The sequence below is a fragment of the Castanea sativa genome, chromosome 1 (assembly GCF_040712315.1).
Source record: "Castanea sativa cultivar Marrone di Chiusa Pesio chromosome 1, ASM4071231v1".
NCBI classification, from domain to species: domain Eukaryota; kingdom Viridiplantae; phylum Streptophyta; class Magnoliopsida; order Fagales; family Fagaceae; genus Castanea; species Castanea sativa.
The window spans coordinates 48,977,779-48,994,666 of record NC_134013.1 but is presented as its reverse complement, the minus strand read 5'-3'; the positions used below and the strand labels follow the sequence as shown (position 1 = coordinate 48,994,666).

At 36.8% G+C, this 16,888-nt stretch overlaps 2 protein-coding genes across 4 annotated transcripts in view; both read left to right on the top strand.

The window, feature by feature from the left end:
- LOC142613386 (uncharacterized) overlaps positions 1-16,888 on the top strand; it is a 30,281-nt gene that overhangs the window by 12,369 nt on the left and 1,024 nt on the right. For 2 of the 3 annotated variants that reach the window (XM_075785731.1, XM_075785749.1), the window contains exons 5-7: positions 3,157-3,221; positions 3,298-3,376; positions 3,491-3,612. In XM_075785731.1, the coding sequence (XP_075641846.1) occupies positions 3,157-3,185 (29 nt within the window). In that variant the 3' untranslated portion in view covers positions 3,186-3,221; positions 3,298-3,376; positions 3,491-3,612. The remainder of the gene's footprint in view (positions 1-3,156; positions 3,222-3,297; positions 3,377-3,490; positions 3,613-16,888) is intronic. The other variant, XM_075785739.1, reaches the window with a different exon arrangement.
- Positions 8,155-9,039, top strand: LOC142628834 (uncharacterized). Its single transcript, XM_075802873.1, has one exon. It carries the CDS (start codon positions 8,155-8,157, stop codon positions 9,037-9,039), a length of 885 nt encoding a protein of 294 aa, XP_075658988.1.

The window sequence follows — 16,888 nt, the reverse complement described above, 5'->3', positions numbered from 1 at the left end:
AAACTTTGGTAATAGTTACTTAAAATAAACTGAAAAGGTCATACTCAATGTACAAACTCCCACTTCTAGAAGGTCTGAGTCTCTGAGAAAGATGATGTGTAGGTAGGCAATCTTATCCTTTTGGAAAGGCTCATTCTCGGACTTAAAATAAACTATATTGCTAGTCTTAATGTATTTATAGTGAGTCATGTGAAAAAAATTATGTTTTACAACTTGTAGCACTTATATTAAACCACATAGATATATTGCAAGCATGATGCATATGACCCAACCTTTATCATTAGAACAAAATATTATAATAGAATATTACAATTCAATAGTTTTTTTTTTGGAGGGGGGGGGGGTGAAGGACTTGAACATTATGACGTCTTTGTCGGAAACACCAAGAAGTAGGGGTGTGCATGGGTTGGGTTGGGTCGGGTTAAGGAGATTTTTTAACCCAAGCCAACATGGTGGGTTAAAAAAAATTCAACTCAACCCATCACATAAGTCCAACCCAACCCACATGGGTCGGGTTGAACCCATGGGTTGGACAGAAAACTAAGAAAAAGATAGAAAAAATAAATACTAATCCACCACAGTAAGAGAGATAAACAATAGAGTTAGTGAGTGAGTGAGAGAGAGAGAGAGAGAGAATAAGAGAGAAGCAAGAGAAAGAGAAATAGAGTTAGAGAGAGAAAACATTGAGAAACTTTACCTAACACTGGAAGAGAGAGCTACCACCGGAAAGACAAAACCACAGCCGAGGCGGTGATGGTAGCTGATGGATGATAGTGGCTCAGCAAAGGGAGAGAGGGTTAGGGTTCAAAAGGGAGTGAAGTGGGAGAGGGGAGTGGGAGACAACACATTAAGAGAAAAGGTTCTAGAGTTTGTGTGAACTAATTGACTTTTATATAGGATAGGAAGAGTTGGTTATTTAAAAAAAATTTATTAATTATATAATATATTTTAAATATATATTAAATATATATGGGTGGGTCAGGTCAAGTCGGGTGTGGTGGGTTTGAAATTTTATGACCCGAACCCAACCCAACCTGCTAGCAAAAAAAAAAAAAAATTGTAATCCAACCAACCCACCAAGCCCTAAAAACCAACTCAACCCGGTGGGTTAAATCGGGTCGGGTTTGGCGGGTTGGCTGCACTCTCCTACCAAGAAGTGGCAATAGAGCTACAAGGCTCTTTGCAATAGAAGATTCTTTTTTGATTAGTAAGAATAGGATAGAATATTAAAACAATATATAATAAATGATTATATATATATATATATATGTATATAAAACTTGTATATACTTAGTAACAGAATTTTAATTTTAGTAGTACATAGTTCATCCCAAATTGTTAGGCTTGTTTAGAAAATCCAACTTTTTAAAAGAACATGATTTAATACATTGTCATTCACATAAAAATGTACAAGTTTCTAAAACTATCCCTTTAATTTAAACTTCAGTGAAAGGGGGGGATTGGCTTTTTAATTAAAGTAAAGGGTATGTTAGAAAATTTATTTATTGACTTTTTAAGGAGTACTTCATTTTGGGACATCTTGAAATGGAATAGAGGACTAACAATTTGGGATGGAGGGAGTATTTTTTAAGTTTTTTGATAATTTGGAAATTGAGTTTCACTTAAAGTAACTATGTTAATTTTTTAATGTAATTATAGTGTCACACGAGATGGAGAGAAAAAAACTCGAAAAAAATTAATAATAAGAAAAAAACTCGAAAAAAATTAATAATAAAAAGTGTGTTCACTTGGTACAACCATAGCATTTAGGACACAGCTTTTATTATATTTTATTTATATGATATCATATGATTTGGACATGAGCTTATGTTATATAAATACTATTATATTTTGATGACAATAATTAAATGATTGATCATTATATAATTTCACAATTTTCATATTATATACCAAAGATGTTGTAGTTTTACATTAAATGATTGTTTATGTTTAGATAGGTTTTGGTACTTATCAACCTATCGAAAAAAAAAAAAAAGAAGGTTTTGGTACTTAAAATAAAAAATGTTTAGATAGGTTTCAGTTACGACTTATGTGTGTTTTGTTGTCTTTAGTTATTAGAGACTTATTGGAGGTGTGAATTGAAACAATTTTATTAGAATAATGGTTAAATGATTAAATTCACCATATTCTAATTTCTTCAACTTTTGAAATAAGTGGGAATTTATCATGTTATTAGGGTAGGTGGTCGTAAGTTCGAACCTTGTCTCACCCTCATTTAAAAATTAAAAATCACACGTTGGATTCCACTTATTAATGGGGATTGGTTTGGACTCACACCTGAAGAGGGAGTGTTAGAATAATGGTTAAATTCACCATTTTTTAAGAGCTTAAGTTTCTCAAGGCAGGTGATGATTTATCAAATTTAAAAAAGTTCATAGTTTTAAGTAAAAATCTTTTTAAAATTCAGGTTTAATTTGAAACCACCCGAAATTTTTTTGAAAAGTATCGTTTGCATTAATTAAAAGAAAAAGAGGCATTAGCCATGTACATCGGATGTATACATTAGGTACACCAACATCAAACACTAAAAGTAAAACTATCGAACATTTGAAACGAAGTACCAAAAGAAAAAAAAAAAAAAACCGGGGCATTTATCCACTCAAGCACAGTTTTGAGTAATAAAAGCTTCAAGTCAGAGACTGAATTTGCACATTCTTCAAAAGTCCTAGCCTTTATCTGGGATATTCCTTTAATTCTAGCAAGGTAACAAACAGTGCAAAAAGGGTGGCACAACCCTAGTACAGGCGATGTGTACAAGAGATCACCAAAGAAACTACGAAACGCAAAACCTAGTTTCCAAAGTTAAGAGATCTAAAGTATTCAACCATGGATTTAAGAGTAGAATGATTACTCGCAGCCATCCAATTGAGAAGCAAGTATGGATTCTTTGAGCCCATCCAAGAAGATTCCAATATATAAAAGAGTGTTCCTTGTTAGCAGACTGAAGTCTAAGCCATACAATAATGCTTTCAATTGCCTAACTGTGTATCAAATTGTTTATGATGTGGATTTTTTATTTTTTAATAATTTTTAGTTTCTGATCTTTGCCACATGCTGCTTCCCCCCCCCCCCCCCTCTCTCTCTCTCTCTTTCCCTCATTTACTGTTTTGGCTAACGCTTATTCTTGTTAACCAGGAAGCTTATATGCATATGCAATTTCCTGAAGCTGCTGAGGTCCTCTGTGATTGTCATTTTCAGTGGTCAGTAGGTTGTCTAGTATTTCTGCCCTATAATATATTTCCTCTTATTTTCATGATCTAAGCCAATTATTTTCAGGACATCTATGTTCCGGAAGATACTAAATAATGTCTGCCAGTTTGAGTGGGTTCCCTGGATCAGTTGTTCTGTTTTCTCGGTAAGTTATATATACATGTAAAATTCACTCAGATTTTTCACATTTTGTTAGTAAATTTAGTATAACCTATAAATTTTTAGTTAAAAAATTGACTCATTTTATACTGAATTTCAGTTGGTTGTCATAGGTCCTCTGATTACCATGGTTCCATTTGTCATTATGATATTAAGTCATGAACTGCAGTTGCCTCGTTCACATTGCGGTGCATGACACCCAAGAACATTGAGCTCTTGAAGGTATGTATGATTACAATGTTTATTATTTAATTTAACTTTCTACTGGTTTTAGAATGTGAACTTGAGTGAAATACTAACATTTTAAATTGAAATGGTACTAGAATAGTGCAATCACATTCACTTTATGTCCACAAATTTTTGTTGTTGTTGTTGATAAGTAATAAGTTTTATTGATATCGAAAAAGGGACATCTTAGTACACAAAGAGTGTATAGGGGGGTTAACAAATCAAGAACAAAAATTACAAGAATCAAGAAAATCAAGAAAGGAAGAGAATGATTGGTTTCGCAAAGTAGCCAATCAATCTAAATAAAGTTCTAAAGGAAAATAGCTTGAGGTTTGGTATGGATTTCTCATTATGTTCAAAACACCTACTATTTTTTTTCGTTCAAAGACACCACATTAAGCAGTGGGGAACAATTAACCATATATGACTATTTCTATGACGACCAAGCCTGCCTTGCCAGCAAGCTAGGAGTCCCACAACAGACTGCGGCATAACCTAGCTTACTCCAAATAAACCCAAAACCATAGACCACAAATCCATAACAACCCGACAGTGAAGAAATAGATGGTCAACCAATTCACCATCGCATTTGCACATATAGCACAAATCCAATATCCAAACCTTCCTTTTACGTAAATTGTCAATTGTCAAACATTTCCCTAAAGTAGCAGTCCAAACAAAGAATGCCACTCAAGAAGGGATCTTTTGCTTCCAACTACTTTTCCATGGAAAACAATCACTAGAAGACTATAATATTTATTAACCATGAACCCCTTTCTACCTGGTTTCCAACACATCTTATTCTCACCAAACCCCTTATCGTAGTGCCATATATGGTATCCATGAAGCTCGATACAACCTCTAATTCTTGAGCATGAACACTCCTAAAGAAACTTGCATCCCAAAAAAAAAAAAACTCCATTAGTGGACTTCATAAGCTCTACCACATTTGCCTCCTTATCTCAGCAAAATCTAAACAATTGGACCATAAACAAATCTGGTACACCAGCCACCCCATACACATCCATATTTCACCTCCATCACTCGCCTCCAAAGGGCATCTCTTTCAATCTGAAATCTCCAAGCCACTTCCCAAGCAAAGCTTCATTAAAAAGTCTTACCTTCCTTATCCCCAAGCTAGCTGAAGAAGGAGTGCAAACAGTAGCCCATCTAACCAGGTGAAATTGGGCTCATCCCCTAGCCCACCCCATAAGAAATTCCGTTGAAGTTTACGGTTAGCCACAATAGCAGGTATAGGAAATAAGGATAGAAAATAAGTAGGTAAATTAGATAGAGTGTTTTTGATTAAAGTGACTCTACCTTTTTTGGATAAGTACAAACGTTTCCATCCCGCTAATCTCCTTTCCATATTCTCCAAAATCGGGTTCCATATTGTCTTATCCTTGAATTTAGCACCCAAAGGAAGACCTAAATGTTTCATTGGAAGAGTACCTTGCTTACAGCCAAGGGCATTCAACAATAACTCGATATTCTACACCCCTCCAACAGGAACCAATTTTGACTTGTCCAGATTTATTTTTAGACCAGAAACTGCCTCAAACCAAATAAGCACCATACGGAGAATCAGAATTTGATCTAGATTTGCATCACAAAAAATTAGAGTGTCATTTGCAAAAAGGAGACGAGACACCAACAAGGATCTTCCCTCTAAATTTCCCACACAAAAGCCTTCACAGATATATTGAAATTTAACGTCATATCTATGTAGTACATGAGCAGGAAAGACAACAAACGAAGGACGTTACCTTTAATCTTGTAATTCAATCTGCTACACTTGACTGGAATAGCTAGATTGACGTCATTGGTTGAGGGTAATGCTAAGTTTTGAGTGGTTTAATACTTGGTTTTTGCTAGTATTATTGGACATTTGACAAGTCCTGTTGATGCTCACTGACGATCCTTTCTTTTGCATTGAAATTGTGGTTTCCTTTAGGGGGAGTTTAAAGTCATAAACATCCTAAGTCCTATTAGCTTGGCAAGTGACCTTTACAAAATTATATTCAGGATTCTTTGCCCTAGCTTAAGAGTTCTGAAACTTTTTACATGTCTGAAGGGAGACTTCTGTGTGAGGACATATCATGTTAGAGTGTTGATTACCAATGTTTGTGTCTAGGTATATTTTTTAATATGTAATAATTTCTTAATTGGTCCTTGCATATCCTCGAGAATATGTTAATCTAGACCTTAAGATCAATCATATCTCTCTAACATTAGCTTCGCTCTAGTAAAGGGAGAAACCTTTGAGTATACCCCCTTTTTTTTTTATAAGTGAGTAACCTTATCCCTCCATAGCTTTGTCCCTACTCTGGTGTGATTTATTCGAAATATTTTTTTTTATGCCGGCATTAATCTTTGAAGATTTAGGCTTAGGCCCTTAGCCTTTTACTTTAAGAATGTGGAATTAATAAATGGGTCTTTTCTAAAGCTGTAGCATAGGGTTCTTGTCGCTTTCATTGTTGCCAGCTCAATGTATTAGTAGTTATTGTTGAATTAGTAATTGGGTTCTTTACTTTAAGAATATGCATTTTTATTTTCTTTATTTATGTCATTTTATAGCTAGGATCAAATTTAATATATTACTGATAGCAATTATGATGTAGGACAAAGGCCTTTTTTTTGGCATAAAATGTCACGGGTTCCAATCCTATCATTCCTACCTATTACTTCTCCTATAAAGCCAAATCTAATATAGAAATTAATGGAGAGCAACTTGTTTTGGGGTCTATGGAAGAACTAGGGTTAAGATTTTGATGGGAAAGGATTGGAAAATATTAGTGAATATATGGGTTTATAGAGAAGGGAAAAGGTAGTATTTGGAGAAGAAGCAAAGAGGAGAGACTTAGGGTTTGGGAGTTGTTCCTGGAATGAGCAGTACCATTATTAGTGTTTTGAGTGGTTTTGGGAGAGCTATTTGACGAATGGGTAGTTAGGGGTTCAAAGGTTAGAATTGAGGGATATGAATAAATGCAAAATTCTTGGCATTAATTTAACTCAAAATTACTAGAAATTTCTAGGGAAAATAGAAAGATAGACATACGTAAGAATCACAACGAGAGTAGAATCACAACGAGAGGGACTAGGTTTTTCTTCAAACTAGTTTGGAAAGAAACCCTTCAAACTCCTCCTATATCTTTTTATTGTATGTAGAAATTCTAATCGTTGAATTATATGTTCTTTATGTCTTTAACGCACATGTCAAATTTCGTTCAAATCAGATATTATTTACTATTCGATCAATGAACTTATTTTTTCTACACAATTTTAGATCACAAAAACTTGAAATTTAAACATTTGATTGATAACATAGCTATTGACCTTTGATTTTCTTGAAATTTTGCAAGCATGTTGGATATAATAAGAACATGCAATCCAATGGTTAGAATTTTCAAAACTCACGCCCAATAAAAAGATATTGGCAGAGTATGAAGGGTTTATCTTCAAACTAATTTAGAGAGAAACCTTTTCCCATTGAGGGTACCTTGATATTACATCTTGGGAAGGGTTGCATCACACAAGCCTCAAGAGCAATAATAAATCCTTATATATATGGGTGGCTAATAGTAATACATACTCCTAATAGAATTTGGATTTCTTGAAACCCCCCAAACTAAATAACTAAATTCACAAATAAAAAAGTAAAAGCGCAATTACTTGATAAAACCAAAACAAGACCTAGTGGACTAGTACAGCCCATATTCAGAACCATAAAATTATAGAATGCTTGACAAAAATAAATAGAGCTCCAGAATTATTGTAATATTCTATCATAATTTTTAGTGTATCTTTGATGTCTTGGCAAACATGATCCAATGATGTATCCAGCCTCCAAGCCCCTTTGGTGGTTTTGAATTTTTCCAAATGCATTAGTGGATACATGAGATTATTAATCTACATTCATATATATATATATATATATATATATATATATATATATATATATATATATATATATATATATATATATACACATACACACACACTTAATAGGAAAGGCAGAGAGAGAGACTTGGGGAGATTCCATTTGTGTGATTGGAGCATGTTTTGGTGGAAGAGAATAGATAACTGCAATAAAAGGACTGATGACATATGAAGGCTGTACATGCTCCCTCCATTCTTTTTGGATCCCAATGCCCCCTCCTTGATGTCTTGGCAAACATGATCCAATGCATTGAGCCTCCAAGTCCCTTTGGAGGTTTTGAATTTTGCCAAATGCATCAGAATTAGTGGATACATGACATTATTAATCTACATCCATATATGTACTTAATTGTTTTTTGATAAGTAAGAATGATATATATACGAAAGGCTACTTATGCAGGAAAAGTACAGAGCAAACCCAAAATTTACAAGAAAAGGAAAAAAGAGAAAAGAAACAGGAGAAAACCAAGCAACAAATTAATTACAAAAGAGAAAGAGAGCTAAGAAAAGAAGGGACGAAAATGTTTGGTAGTTAAAAATTTACTACGAGAGTGGAATTGTGATGTAGTCTGCCTTCAAGAAACTAAGCTGGCAGGCATGGATAGACCAATGGTTTGCAGCTTGTGGAGTTGTCCTTATGTGGACTGGATGGCCTTGGATGCAGATCAAACGGCTGGAGGGGTTTTGATGATGTGGGATAGGAGGGTTTTAGAAAAGTTAGAGGTTATGGTGGGTTACTTTTCTGTGTCGGTTCGGTGGCAGGATGTGATGGGTGGTTTTGTTTGGGCATGTTCGGGGGTTTATGGCCCAAATCATAATAATTTGAGGGGGCAGATGTGGGATGAGCTGATGGGAATTCAGCAATGTTGGGATGTTCCTTGGTGTTACATAGGGGATTTTAATATCGTTCGCTTCCCAAGTGAACGATTGGGTGGATTGCGTCTTACTCCGGCTATGAAGACTTTTTCTGAGTTTATTGAGGAGCTTAATTTGATAGACTTACCGTTGGAGGGAGGGAGTTATACTTGGTATAGTGGGTCAGATCAGCCTTCGATGTTTAGGATAGACAGAGTTTTCGTATCTCATGATTGGGAAGACCACTACCCGGATGTGATCCAGCGGGTTTTACCTCGCTTGGTTTCAGATCACTTTCCTATTCTAGTGGAGGCAGGGGAGATAACGAAGGGGAAGAGTCCTTTTAGGTTTGAGAATATGTGGTTAAAGACGGTTGGATTTACAGATAGGGTTCATTCTTGGTGGAGTCGATATTCTTTCTCAGGTACTCCTAGTTATGTGCATGCCAAGAAGTTGAAGGCTCTGAAAGGAGACATTATTCAATGGAACCGTAGTGAGTTTGGAAATGTAGGTCATCAAAAGAAAGAATTATTGGAGGCCTTGAAATTATTAGATGCTAAGGATGGAGAGTTTGGCCTTTCTGAAGTGGAGATGAGTGAGAGGGTTGTGGTGAGATCTCAAATATAGAACCTTCTTTCTTTGGAAGAAATCTCATGGAGACAGAAGTCGAGGATGCTTTGCATCAAGGAAGGAGACAACAATACTAAGTTCTTCCACAAGGTAGCTAATTCTCAAAGAAGGTATAATCATCTTAGTATGTTGGAGGTGGATGAAGTTATTTATGAGGAAGACTCAGAGGTGGCAGACCAAGTATTACAATTTTTTATAAAATTGTATACGGAGACAGAGGAGTGGAGGCCTTTTGTGGAAGGCCTGGAGTTTGATCAGATTGAGGGGTTGGAGAGGGAATGGCTTGAACGGAGGTTTGAAAAGGAGGAGATTCTTCGAGTTGTCAAAGAGCTAGAAGGAGATAAAGCCCCAGGTCTGGATGGTTTCTGTATGGCCTTCTACCACCATTGTTGGAGAGTTGTGGAAAGTGATGTTTTAGCTGTGTTTGAAGAGTTTTATCAACATAGTAAGTTTGAAAAATCTCTTAATGCAACTTTCATAGCTTTAATCCCTGAGAAGAATGGTGCCTCCAATATCCGCGACTTTAGACCTATTAGCTTGGTGGGTAGTGTATATAAGATCTTGGCTAAGGTTTTGGCAAATTGCTTGAAAGAGGTTTTGGATCAGCTGATATTTAAGTCTCAGAATAGTTTTGTGGGCGGTAGACAGATACTTGACTCAGTTCTTATCGCTAATGAGTGTGTTGATAGCCGGATGAAGAGTAAGATTTTGGGGGTTATTTGTAAGCTGGATCTTAAGAAAGCCTATGATCATATGAATTGGGAGACTCTTCTAGATTTGTTAAAGAGAATGAGATTTGGGGTGAAGTGGTGTAGGTATATCCGTACCTGTATATCTACAGTTCAATTCTCTATCTTGGTTAATGGGTCTTCAGTTGACTTTTTTTGGAAGCTCAAGGGGATTGAGACAAGGGGACCCACTATCTCCTATGTTGTTTTTGGTTATGATGGAGGTTTTCAGTAGGATGATGAAAAGAGTTGAAGGTGCTGGTTTACTTCATGGTTTTAGGGCTGATGGTAGACAGGGTGAAGGGGAATGTGTATCACATCTTTTGTTTGCAGACGATATGATTCTGTTTTGTGATGTAGATGTGGAGCAGATTCTACATGTTCGGATGCTACTACTTTGTTTCCAAGCTGTGACAAGATTAAAGGTAAATGGTTTGAAGAGTGAGATGGTTCCCATTGGGGAGGTTAATAATGTCCATGTCTTGGCAGAGATTTTGGGTTGTAGGATTAGGTCTTTGCCTATGACCTATCTTGGTATGCCTTTGGGGGCTTCCTACAAGTCTCCTACTATTTGGAATCCTATCTTGGAGAAAATAGAGCGTAAGTTAGCTAGGTGGAAGAAGCTTTATCTGTCAAAAGGTGGACGACTGATGTTGCTCAAGAGTATGTTATCTAGCCTTCCAACTTACTTTTTATCTCTTATTACTATCCCTACACATGTGGCAATAAAATTGAGAAGTTGCAAAGGGATTTTTGTGGGAGGATTCCAAGACACATTTGGTGGGGTGGGATAAGGTGTGTGTACCTGTGGAAAATGGTGGGTTAGGAGTAAGGAAATTATCTACTTTTAATAAAGCTTTACTAGGAAAATGGTTATGGCGGTTTGGGGTTGAGGAGACAAGGCATTGGAGAAGGGTTATAGCATTGGAGAAGGGTTATAGCTTTGAAGTTTGGGGAAGAGTGGGGGGGGATGGACATCCAAGCTAGGTAGAGGTGTACATGGGTGTGGTTTGTGGAGAAGTATTCAGATGGGTTGGGAGGTTTTCAACAAAAATATCCAGTTTAAGGTAAGGGTTGGGGATAGAGTGAAGTTTTGGATAGATAGGTGGTGTGGGGATTCACCATTCCAACTAACCTTTCCGGTTGTATTTGGGATTGCTTCCAATAAAGCAGCCTCTGTGGCCTTTTGTCTGGAGCAGTTGGGGAGAGAGGAACGGAGAAGCTAGGATGTCCGCTTCATACGGAGACCAAATGATTGGGAGATGAGCGTTGTGGATGATTTTCTTCGTACTTTGGGTTCTAATTTACCTCCAACTGAGAATGGAGACCGTATGAAATGGAAGTTAACAAAGAATGAGGATTTTGATATCCGCTCGTTTTAAAATAAACTTCGAGGTCCCTTGCCTATTATCTTTCTTTGGAAAGGTATTTGGAAGGTTAAGACCCCTCGGCGTATTTCTTTCCTTGTTTGGACCGCCTTATGGGACAAGATTCTTCTAGGTGACAATCTGCGAGGTAAAGGGTTTGATTTTGTTGACTGGTGCATTATGTGTCGTTGTAATGGGGAGACGGTGGATCATTTGTTACTTCATTGTGGAAAGGCTTATCGGCTGTGGAGCTTAGTTTTTAGATCTTTTGGGATGTCATGGGTTTTGTCAAGATCGATTGCAGATACTCTTTTTGGTTGGTGGAATTGGTTGGATAAGCATTCGTCTAGCATTTGGAATTTAGCTCTATTGTGCTTAATGTGGTGTATTTGGAAGGAGCAAAATTGGCGGACGTTTGAGGATATGGAAAGCACTGATGACCAGCTGCTCGCCTTTTTCAGTGGCTCCCTTTTCGACTGGTCTAGGGCTTGGGGACTCACCTCTAGTGATTCTCTCCCCATGTTTCTAAGTTCTCTCTTTTGTATTTAGTTCTCTCTTTGTTTTTTCTTCTCTCTTTTTGTAATCTTTGATATGCCTTATGCCGTTATGCATGAGGTAGTTTTTTGAATATACATCTTTATTACTTATAAAAAAAAAAAAAAGTGGTTGTGAGTCCCTAAGCCTGAGACTAGTCAAATAGAGTTCCACTAAAAGAAGCAAGCATCTAATCTCTAGAATTGCCCAAATCCTCAAAAGTCCGCCGATTTCGCTCCTTCCAAAGACCATAGTAACACAATGGAACTAAATTCCATATATGAGATGAATGCTTCCCCAATCAATTCCACAAGACTAAAAGAAGCAAGCATTTGATCTCCAAAACTGTCCAAATCCTCAAAAGTCTGCCGATTCAGCTCCTTCCAAAGACCTTAACGGAACTAAATTCCATATATGAGATGAATGCTTCTCCCACCAATTCCACCAGCCAAAAAGCAAATCTAGAATTAATCTAGGTATGACCCATAAAAATCCAATAGTTGTAAAAACAAAGCTCCATAACCGATAAGCCATTTCACAATGAAGTAGTAAGTGATTCACTATCTCCCCCTAGTCTCAGGTTATCACCCGTTAGGATCTTATTCCAAGCTATAGACCAAACGAAAAAGGAAACACGCACGAAATAGGAAACACGCTGAGGGACCTTAACTCTCCAAATACCTTTTCAAGGAAAGACAACAGAGGGAGAATCTCGCAACTTGTTATAAAACAATTGGATGTCAAAATTCCCATTAGGCTTCACCTTCCATTTCATCCGGTCTCCAACATCCAGTAAAGGAATATTAGCTTCCAAAATACGAAGAAAGTTCACCCCTTCATCCATCTCCCAATCATTAAAGTCAGTGGCCTCCTTGTCAATAGCAATACTATACAGCCTTGGGAAAGCCAATTGGAAAGGTTGATCTCTATACCCATCTTGCCAAAATCTCACTCTATTCCTCATCCCAACAACAAACTGAGTATTTTTGCTGAAACCCCATCCTACCAAATGAGTCTTGCTATCACCCCACAAAAAGTCCCTTTGCAACTTTTTAATTCTATTAGCCACTTAAGTAGGAATGGTGAAGAGTGATGGAAATTAGGTAGGAAGACTAGATAACATACTCTTGAGCAGCGTCAATCTACCCCCTTAGACAAATACAATTTCTTCCATCCGACCAACTTTCACTCAATTTTTTCCCAAATAGGATTCCAAAAATTGGAGGAGATTTATGTACTTAATTAATCATTGGAGCTGGGTTTTATGACTGAATACTATTGACTCCATTTACTTCCAGAATTCTTCTTCTTCTTTGTACCCCATTACTACACATGAGAAGTTTTTAGGAGCCACTAAAGCTCCATTTTTTTATTTTTTATTTGGTTTGATTGAAGCACCACATTAGTAATTAAGATTGGGATGGTTGGTGGCCAGTTATCTATTTGAATTGGGTCACAATGTGTATCGTACCCAATTCCAGCACATGAGAAATTTTTAGGTGCCACTAAAGCACCATTTTTTTGGTTGAATTGAAGTACCATTTTAGTACTCTCAAGATTTGAATGGTTGGTGGTAGACATGGCAATACGGGTCAGAATTTTCTGACCGGACTCGACCCGACCTGAAAAGTACTAGATCTGAACTTGATTTTTTTGACTAGAAGCAAAAACGGGTTGACCCGTGACTCGACCCGATTTTTTGCGGATCAACCCTACCCGACCCATTAAAAAAATTCACTATTTTTTTTTATAATTATGTCCTGATACTAGGTGCATAAAGCACCTAAGTACTAAACCTAGTAATCAAATGATTTAGATATAATCATATAAATAAAATTATAAACTAATAAAAAATTGAAACAATTGTCATGACATGACAATTGACAACTCACAACACCTTACACCAACAGGTCTGTCCAACACGTTATACAATGACAAGGCTCTGGCTGTCTCACAACCATTCAAAATATATATATATATATATATATATATATATATATATATATATATATCATTCAATGGTCAATGCTTGCTAGCGCCTAGCTGTAGTCCATTTCGGATTTTCCAAAGCCAAAGACACTAAATGACAAAATGCACAATACAATTTTACAAACCTGAAAGTTCCTCTTCCTCAGTTCAGTACTTCAGCTCTACTATTTCTGTCTTTCAGTTCTCAGTTTCTCTTGCGCCTCCAGCTTGCCCATCTTCACACATTCGGCATTCCACACTTTTTTAGTTTCACACAAAGCAGTCGAAGCTAGACGTGGCAAAATGGGCTGGTCGGGTCGGGTTCAGGTCGGGTCATTCGGGTTTGCAGGTCGTGGGTCAAAATGGGTCATTTTTAAACGGGTCAATCGGGTTGCGGGTTAGGTTTGGTAGGGATGACCCGTATTTTTCAAATAAGTTTTTTTTTTTTTTTTCAATTACAAAAACAAATCAATGATAACCTGTTTAGAGAGATGAATAAAATCAATTAAGCAAATGAATTGCACTTAATGCCACTTGTTAATATCCTATGAAGCACGGGTGCGTTTCGGGATTCGGGTGCGGGACTCGGCAATTTTTGAAAAAGTAGGGTGCGGCGGGGTGCGGCGATTAAAAAATTATTAAAAATATTTTTATTTATATTTTTAATATGTTGCTAAACATACTTTTTTCACATTATATAAATATATACCAAATTTAAGAGCAATGGTAAATAATAACTAGAATACAGAGAATAGGAGAGAGCCTAGCTGAAGAGTGAAGGTAGAGAGTGGGAGAGAGGCTCAAGAAAAATGAAGAGTGAGAGGGTTGGGTCTTGGTTTTTTTCCAAACGGTGCGTTTGCACTTTTTTTTTTTTTTTTTTTTTTCCAGCCATACGCACCTGTTGTTGTTGTTTTTTTTTTTTTTTTTTTGAATTTCGGCCGGTATCGGCCGGACCGATTTCACTCGATACGGACCGATTCGGGCCGAATCGGCCCGATTTCGCGCGCGTCGGCCCAAATCGGCGCGAATCGCGCCGAAAAAAATGATTTTTTATTGCCGGACGCGGCACGGACGCGCAGGCAGCGGCGTCGCCTGCGCGTCCGGTCGCGTTCGATGCGGGTGCGGCGGCCCAAACGCCGCACCCGTGCTTCATAGAATTCCAATTCTGAGAGAAGTGAGAAAGCAGAGCAGTGCGCAGAGGAGCAAGCTTTGACTGCTTTGTGTGAAACTAAAAAAGTGTGGAATGCCGAATGTGTGAAGAAGGGCAGGCTGGAGGCACAAGAGAAATTGAGAACTGAAAGACAGAAAGAGTAGAGCTGAAGTACTGAACTAAGGAAGAGGAACTTTCAGGTTTGTAAAATTGTATTATGCATTTTGTCATTTAGTGTCTTTGGCTTTGGAAAATCCGAAATGGACTATAGCTAGGTGCTAGCAAGCATTGACCATCGAATGAGATATATATATATATTTTTTTTGAATGGTTGTGAGACAGCCAGAGTCTTGTTATTGAGTAACGTGTTGGACGGACCTGTTAGTATAAGGTGTTGTGAGTTGTCAATTGTCATGTCATGACAATTGTTTCAATTTTTTATTAATTTATAATTTTATATGATTATATCCGAATCATTTGATTACTAGTTTTGGTACTTAGGTGCTTTATGCACCTAGTATCAGGATATAATTTAAATATTTTTTTAGTGAATTTTTTTAACGGGTCGAGTCACGGGTTATCCGGGTAGGGTCGGGTTGATTCACAAAAAATCGGGTCAGGTTGGGTCACGGGTCAACCCGTTTTTGCTTCCGGTCAAAAAAATCGGGTTTGGGTCAAGTATATTTCAGTTTGGGTCGGGTCGGGTCGGGTCAGAAAATTTTGATCCGTATTGCCATGTCTAGTCAAAGCTTGCTCCTCTACGCTTCTCCACTGCTCTGCTTTTACACTTCTCTCAAAATTGGAAGGATATTAACAAGTAGCATTAAGTGCAATTCATTTGCTTAATTGATTTTATTCATTCTCTCTAAACAGGTTGTCATTGATTTGTTTTTGTAATTGAAAAAAAAAAAAACTTGTTTGAAATATACGGGTCAACCCGACCCGACCCAACCCGCAACCCGATTGATCCGTTTAAAAATAACTCGTTTTGACCCGTGTCCCGTTTGACCCAACCTGACCCGACCCGACCCGACCCGCTCGTTTTGCCACGTCTAGTTGGTGGCCAGCTACTGTTTGAACTGGGTCTATGGTTTTGTCCTTATACTCTTGAGTCTGCTTACTAATTTTGTAAACAAGTTAATTCATTCCTGTTCTGGGGTGCTGCTGTAGAAATGATAGTTTTACACCTTTTCTTGCATATCTTTTGACGTCACTACAAAAATTTAGTATGATCTTTAAGGGTCTGTTTGGATACCACTTATTTTACTTAAACTGAAAACTTATTGCTGAAAGTACTGTAGATAAATGTAAAAGTTAATTGAAATAGTAAAGTGAGGCCTATGAATAGTACCAAAAAGTGCAGTGGGACTCATAAATAGTAGTAAAAATAAGTTGAATAGTAAAATAATTTATAATTTTCATCCAAATCCAAACACACACTAAATGGATGATTGATACCGGTTGTCAAAAGAGAAAATGAAACCTGACTATATTTTGGAGTTTTTTTTCTTTTTTTTTTAATAATTTTTTTTTTCTCTGAGTCTGAAGTCTGAACTCACTTGTATTTTTAAACATGAATTTTTGACCGATTGAGTATAAGAGTTTGACTTTTTGTTCTGTTTCTTCTTTAAATCTATTGCATTAATATAATTTACTGTTGCCAAAAGGTTTTTTTTTTTTTTTTTTTCTAAGTGACAATGGGTGTGATTGAAATGGATAACAATTTTCACAGTTGATGATTGTTATTGTTTCAGAGCTGTTGCTCATAAGCATTAACCATCATACATCAAATATGACTTGTACAAACTTGGTTTCCATGCATTGAATGGTGTTTTTTTGGCTAAAGTGTTAGATATGGATAAGGATTGAACCCTGGGAACAAACCCCATGGAAAGGGAAGAATGCCATGGATTAAATGGGTTTGGTAAGTATTAAAATTAGACAATTTTATGGTGTCTAAAAATTTTCAAAAATGGACATCGCTCTAAGTGGAATAGTATGTCCATACCGTATAGAAGTCAACATTAATGTGTGACGTCCTGTTTTGAAAGTGCTCATTTTGAAAGTACAACTTTTTAAAACTCGATGTTTTTCTAGTT